Below are 7167 nucleotides of genomic sequence, written 5' to 3' on the forward strand. Positions count from 1 at the left end.
TTTTAAATGTTGTGTCCAAATTTATTAACCATTCAATTTATTAAAAATAAATAATTAGTTAAGTGAAAATTATATTTTTAAATACAAAAAATGTGAGAAAATGAAAATTTTAAGTTTTTATTCAAAATCTAAATATCCGAACCCGATCCGAAATAACCGAATCCGAACTAAAAATATCCGAACCCGACCCGAAGTATAGAAATACCCGAACGGGTTCTACACCTCTATACCGAAATACCCAAAAATCCGAAATACCCGACCCGAACCCGAACGGGTACCCGAACGCTCACCCCTAATACCAATAAATACCTTTTCATTTCTTGCAATTTTGCTGTTAACTTAATTAAATTTTAATGTGGTAGATTTATCATGTTGTAAGTAGAAAAAAAAACAAATCTATTCATCTTTTGTCAAAAAGTAAATAAAAACAAGTGAAATTTACATAATGAATAATGTTTGGGGGTGTATGTAATGTATGCTCAAAACATGAAGGCCACGTTTTAAGAGTAGAAACAAAAAGGAAAAGATGAGCTGTTGTTGTCATTCTCCTGATATCAAGTATAACCTCCCTTTTTGCGTATAATTCTATATTTAGATACAATCTTTTTAACATAGTCATTTTCTCCCCCCCCCCCAACCCCACAGACAAAAAGGAGGAAGAAGAAGAAGAAGAAGAAGATTCATTTCCATTTTTGTTCGGTCAAATAATCTCTCTCTCTCGAATCCTCACGCCGCGCATTCATTTCGTTCCCTCCATAAAATCACAATCCAACCTTCCGTTACAAGTTTGATTCCCTTTTTCGGATTCACATGTTTGAAATTTTTCATCAAATTAATTAAAAAAAAAACAATTCCCCAGAAGGAGCATTGATTGATTTCGCTGGAGGAGGTATTGCTGTGGTGATCATCGTCGTTTGATTCTGAGTCTCTTTTCAATTCGCATATATAGCTGTAGCCTTGAACTGTTTTCGATTTCAACTCAATTCGAAAATTAGGGTTTCGTTTTCAAAAAAAAAAGATCAGCTTCCTAGTTTGTTGATGTTAATGTTTTTTTTCTTTTTATTTAAATTTTTTTAGCAAATATCTGAAGATATGCTAGCTATTATTGATGGTGTCTGAGAGGTGTTGTGTGAAGCCGAGTTCTAATACGGATATGAAGGGGGGAGACGTGTTGGCAGTTCACCGGGGAGATGGGAATACGGATGATCTTTTAAGATACCCCAAGAAGACGGATGTGGACGATGAATGTAAAAGTGAGGTCTTTAGGGAAGGAGATGACCACAATGCTTTGGAGATGATTCATCAAGTTGAAGAAGAAGTGGGTACAACCCTGAGGAGACAGCTTGTGGTGGAAACAGAAACGAAACATGAGTCTCCAAAGCAGTGGGTAAATAGGGATGAAGAAGAACAAGCGGTGGTGTTGGAGAGAGATAATGAAGAATCGGCTTCAGGTTCACCTGAGAGGGACGACGACGACGACCCAAATACTGTTGGTAGAGAGATTAAAGAACTTGATATAAAAGTGGCAAATGGTCATCTGGAGATGGATGGAACTGAAGAAGATACAGGGAGGGATGAGAACAGGGTGTTGGGAAAGGGCGGTGAAGATAGTACGAGTCCGATGCTGATGGCAAAAGATGATGAACCGCAGAGTCTAAGATCTGAGACACAAACTGATGACACAGTTGTTACAGGAGAGCAAGAGTCTCCCTCATGTGCTTCTTCGGATGCAGTTAAAGCAGCTGGAGATACATTTCAAAATGTATACTTTAGTGGACCGGTCTTACCACAGTCGCCTTCGCTAGGACATAAGCACTCCCAAAGTGAGATGGAGACTCCAGGACACAGGCGCACGAATAGTTTCCAGAGACTAAAAACTCAGATGCATAAGGCTTGGCGTGGGGTCAGCAATCTACGTGAGGATAATCGGCCCACTTTCAATCCTGAGGTCTTAGCAAACCAAAAAAGACAGTGGTACCAGCTCCACTCCTCAAAAGCTCTGGTATTTAATCTCTCTAGGGTGTACCTTTGACACTTTTGTTTTGACTCCGTTGTTCCCCTTCCCCTTGATCGTCTAAAGCCTTCTGCTCTGGTATAGCACATTAGCTGGCTAATGTTTTAATTTGATAAACACTCCCAGGACCAAACAAAATATAAGGAGCCGACCTCACTATTTGAACATTTTATCATTGTGGGGCTTCATCCGGAAACTGAGTTGAAGCCAGTTGAGGAGGCCTTCCGTAGAAGGAAGAAATGGGAGATGGAGATGTCAAGGTATGAAGTGGCTGACTACAGAATACTCCGCCACCGTGGGCCTCAGTTTCCAATATTGGAGCCACAGGTTTGTGCTTACTCTTTGACTTCTCATAGTTTTGGGCATGCTTATATCTGTAACATGAGACACCTATTCTGATTGTTTTTTTTAGTGGCTCATTGTCTACTTTGTTTGCCACTCTTTTATTTCCTGTCTAATACATTCTGGCTTGCGGCTTTCTATTATATAGATGTTTCTGTTCTGCTCCATGGCTGATTTAGTTGGTTTATTTCTTTTCTATATCTACTTTTATTTTATGCGCAGATACTTTTTAAATACCCTCCTGGGAAGAAGGTGGCAATGCGTCCAAAAGATCTAGCAACTTTCTGCTTTCCTGGTGGGGTCAAGGTATGATATGTTTGCTCTGTGTCTTTTTATATCTATTTAATGACCATCAATTTGCGTTGGTATATTATTAGTTATGAGATATATCAGTTATTTCGAAAATTACACAGAATTGATTCATGCTGCTGGTAACAATATATGCGGCGTTAGTTGGCATTATTATTCTGTGATTTATGCAGCAACTAAGACTGTCGAAAATGTGATTTTTCGTAACAGGCACGACTTTTGGAGAGGACCCCATCTCTCAGTGATCTAAATGAGCTTGTGTATGGACAGGTCCGAAATAATTCTAAATATCTGTCTGAGCTTCTGTAATTCATCTATATTGTTTGAATATAATGATACTTTTGAATTTACTGCAGGAACATTTAGGCAAAGATGATTCATCGTTCATATTTTCATTCAAGGTAATCTATCTTTTCTTCATGCCCCTTGACTGCTTTCGTGTTAGCCATGTAAAAAAACTTACATGAGGCACTCAAAATTCTCTCTGTCAGGTAGCAGATGATGCGACATTATATGGTGTTTGTTTACATGTCTCGGAGATTGTTCAAAGACCTCCTGGTGTTTTAAGCACTGCGTCACCCTTGCATTCATCTGGAGGAGGCAGTCGGTTTTTGGTTTCTGCACCTCGATGCTATTGCTTGCTGACCAGAGTTCCTTTTTTTGAGCTACACTTTGAGATGTTAAACAGGTACAAAAGATGCCCATACTCTTATTAGTGGCTTTTCCTTGCATTGATTAGAGATCGAAGAACTTGAAAACTGATGGTGTTTTACTTGCTGATGCAGTATGATCGCACAAGAGCGCCTAAAACGGATAACAGATTTTGTTAGTGAGATGTCTCTCGCTGCTGCATGCCATAGTCCATCAGTTTCTAGAATGAACGGCTGTGTTTCTTCACCTCGTAGTAACCCTGATAATTGGATGGCTTCTGCAATACCTGTTGATGGAGTCATGGCACTCACGGCCGCTGCTGCTGGATTGATATCTGATAGTGACATTGCGAACTTTGCAGAACCGCAATCTCCAGATAGTGTCGTCACCAGTGATGCTTCAGATGTAAGTCATATCAAGGAAATAGAAAGAGATGGGAGGAAAGTTTTTCATTGCTACGATGATAGTTCTTCTGAAGTATCTGAGAACCACTTGGATACCCCCGAAAGAAGGTTTCAAAGCTTTGAGAAAGGCCATGATTCTCCGGAGATTACATGTACCGATCCTAGGACCCAGCCGATAGAGCATGTTGAAAGCTGTGAGTCCGTGTTCAGGTAAGCTAACACAATTGCTATCCAACAAAAATTGATCTAATCTCTTCTTACCTCCCGGATTTTGTATTTCAAGTAGTGTTATAATTTCAGATTTTACCTTTTTATATATGGCAGTTCAGCTAGAAGTGTGATGTCAGATGAGGTTGATGATATATCGAACAGCGAAAATGATTTCGGAGATGATTTAATTCTGGAATGGGCTAAGGTAAGGAGATCACTAGTAGTTTAACCATTTAGTTGCTCTATTGCCTAAATGTTCGTTGTTCTCATATACTGTTATATGGTTATCTCACCTTGATAGGAACATAACAATGATGCGTTACAACTAATCTGCGGCTACCATTCATTGGCAATTCCTTCCCGTGGAAGTGAAGTAGTTTTCCAGCCGCTGGAACATTTACAATCCATCGAGTATACACGGCCACCTGTTTCAGCTCTTGGATTGTCAGAAGAATGCATTTGCTCTTCTGATTCTTCCGGGGTATACTTTATATCCGAAACTATCCTTTTCTAGTCTTTCTTCTAATTTGTAATCTCATCTCTTTTTTACTTTTCTTTGCCAAAGATAAATGCGAGGTTGGCAGCTGCTGAGGAGGCCATGGGTCTATCAATGTGGACAACGGCAACAGTTTGCCGTATTCTCTCTCTTGAAACTGTACGGAGATTTTTTTTTTTTTTGCGTTGAATGCAATGTGCAACTCTTCTTTGTGCCTTGAGTTAACAAAGTATTTTCTTCCTTCCAGATTTTGTCACTCCTTTCCGGAGTTTTATTAGAGAAGCAAATTGTGGTAATCTGCCCAAATCTGGTTAGTTAAATCTATCCTCTTATCCATTTTCAGTCCCTTGAGGAGATTTAAATGAAAATTTGTCAGTTAGACTAACCAATGACTAATGCAGGGTGTTTTGTCAGCTATAGTACTGTCTCTCGTCCCAATGATTCGGCCGTTTCAGTGGCAGAGTTTACTGCTTCCGGTAAGTACCACATCTCTAGAAAAACAATGGACCACATCAAACTGGGTGTTTCCTTATCGTAACTTCTCTCTGTCGTCTTCAGGTTCTGCCTGGAAGGATGTCTGATTTCCTCGAAGCACCCGTTCCTTTCCTCGTAAGTTTATTTTTTCATATGAAGTAACTCGTGCCGTGCCTTTAATAGCTAGTTAGATGATAACTTATTCTGAGGATTTGAGAATGTTCATGTTGTTTGGATCGTAAATCATGAGCTATATATGTTTTCTTGTTGGTCACACGGTCTCAATTTACACCACGTGGCAGGTCGGAATACACAGTAAACCTACAGATTGGAAAGTCAAGACGTCTAATCTTGTTCTAGTTAACATCCTCGGCAATCAGGTTTGGTGGCCTTACCATGAAAGTCTCTTGTTTCTTTCTTTCTGTCAAGTAAAATCGACAACTCTAAGGCATGTAACGTTAACTTTGCTTCTTCAGGTGAAAGTATGTAACATGCCAACATTGCCTCAGCGTAGAGAACTTATGGCTCAGTTGACTCCAATCCATGCCGCACTGGCTCACTATAGCTCGACTGCTAGAAAACACCCGGTTTATAAATGCAGTGAAGTACAAGTAAGTAGTTACCAATGCGTGGCCGAAATTTTGTATTACTTGAACCCGATTTGATATTTGACCGAATGTCCTTCTCAGGCAGAAGCTGCGACTAAATTCTTGAGAGTAATGAGAGATTACATGGAGTCTCTTTGCTCAGACTTACACTCTCACACCATAACAAGTGTTCAATCCAATAGCGACAGGGTACTAGCGACTCTCCTCAAAAGCGTAACAAGAATTACTACTTCCACTCTAGTCTCTCAGTAACTATATATACAATTTGTCTTTCTCAGGTTTCTCTACTTCTAAAGGACAGTTTTATCGATTCATTTCCTGGTAGAGACCGACCCTTCATTAAGGTACAGTATCTAAGCTTCAGTTTCTGATATTCTCAATGGAATCCAGAAGAGGCTTACAAGCTTTATTGTTGTTGTGGGTTTTGTAGTTATTAGTAGACACACAACTATTTAGCGTTCTGTCAGACTCACGGCTATCGAGCTTTGAGAACGAGCGTCTCTAAAGCTCATTTTGCCATCAACTTTATACAAAACACAAACTGAAGAAACCAACCAAAGTCAAATTCATACGAAGAGGCAAAAGAGGATACCTTCAACTACCCTTTACACTCGCAAGACATCACAGGTGCTTGTTGTGTCTCTGGATCTCTTGATAATTTTTTTATATCATTAACAAACTAAACTTGTTTGAAAGCTTGCTTCCTGCTCTTTGTAAATTAATCACTGCTCAATAGGAGCTTTTGTTTGTTGAGGTTGTACAGAACACTTGAAAACCCTTTTTACTTATTTCAAGTGCCTGATTTTGATGAACTATTCTCACTATTGCGCTTCTTGCTGTTTTTCTTTATGTATAGACAGACATTCTACGGTTTGGATTATTGAGGCATTTAAATGCTACATTTGGATACAATTTTAGTCTTTCTATAAAACAATCTGAATGCAGTTAATTTCAAAAAAAAATAATTTAAACTTCAAAAGCGATTCTACAGCTCCAGAAAACAACTGATTTTGAGATCAAAACGCACCTAAAATGCATTTCCGGCATAAAGTAAGTTGTTTCCATTTTTCTAATGTGACATGATATGTGATGATCATTTACACAGAGCAAGAAATTGTAGACGAGTAAAGTGCTTGGAAACTCTCTTTTAAGTTATTTTTTACGTCACCTCTTCTTCTTCATCATCCGATTTAGCGAAGATGGTCTCAGGCTGGGTCTGAGGGTAAGCAGGTGCAATAAACTTAGGATCTTTAACAGCAACCTCTGCGTATTTCAATATCGCTTCTCTTGGATCTTTCTCCATCCACGTCTCTTTTATCATCCCACCTTGCTGCAATGCAAAACACGCACGAAATAATTTCAATATAATACTACAATAACACTCATAACTCTAGTCGAACAACTTGATCAAGATACTGAAGAGCCTTTACCGTGGTTATGTAAATGATGCATGTAGTCTAGTGGTTGTGCCCTTCTTCATTGTGTTCAAAGTACATAGTTTGGCTCCACCGTGGCACAATATTAATTTTTGCTTTAGGCAGTCATTTACACTGGGCCGGGCCTGCTTATTCAGGATTGAGTTCGGATTTAGCACAACTATTTTTTTTTTAAAAAGGAAAACGACATATTTCCACACCAGAAGTTTCATATAGTAACAGT

General features: G+C 39.1%; 1 protein-coding gene across 3 annotated transcripts; it reads left to right on the forward strand.

The window, feature by feature from the left end:
- Nucleotides 1-288: 288 nt before the first annotated feature.
- LOC103838002 lies at nucleotides 289-6420 on the forward strand. 3 transcript variants are annotated; one of them, XM_018655118.2, is made up of 19 exons: nucleotides 289-900; nucleotides 1078-2002; nucleotides 2141-2341; nucleotides 2579-2662; nucleotides 2876-2935; nucleotides 3022-3066; nucleotides 3157-3353; nucleotides 3451-3930; nucleotides 4045-4135; nucleotides 4232-4411; nucleotides 4496-4585; nucleotides 4674-4736; nucleotides 4828-4902; nucleotides 4985-5035; nucleotides 5203-5280; nucleotides 5377-5511; nucleotides 5590-5697; nucleotides 5787-5852; nucleotides 5939-6420. In XM_018655118.2, exons 2-19 carry the CDS (start codon nucleotides 1109-1111, stop codon nucleotides 6011-6013), a joined length of 2973 nt encoding a protein of 990 aa, XP_018510634.1. In that variant the 5' UTR covers nucleotides 289-900; nucleotides 1078-1108; the 3' UTR covers nucleotides 6014-6420. The 3 variants fall into 3 exon arrangements, with proteins under 3 accessions (XP_018510634.1, XP_009112657.1, XP_033135550.1); XM_009114409.3 differs by having other exon boundaries at nucleotides 292-889; XM_033279659.1 differs by lacking the exon at nucleotides 289-900 and having other exon boundaries at nucleotides 912-2002.
- The last annotated feature ends 747 nt before the right edge of the window (nucleotides 6421-7167 follow it).

Source organism: Brassica rapa, chromosome A09 (assembly GCF_000309985.2).
Source record: "Brassica rapa cultivar Chiifu-401-42 chromosome A09, CAAS_Brap_v3.01, whole genome shotgun sequence".
NCBI classification, from domain to species: domain Eukaryota; kingdom Viridiplantae; phylum Streptophyta; class Magnoliopsida; order Brassicales; family Brassicaceae; genus Brassica; species Brassica rapa.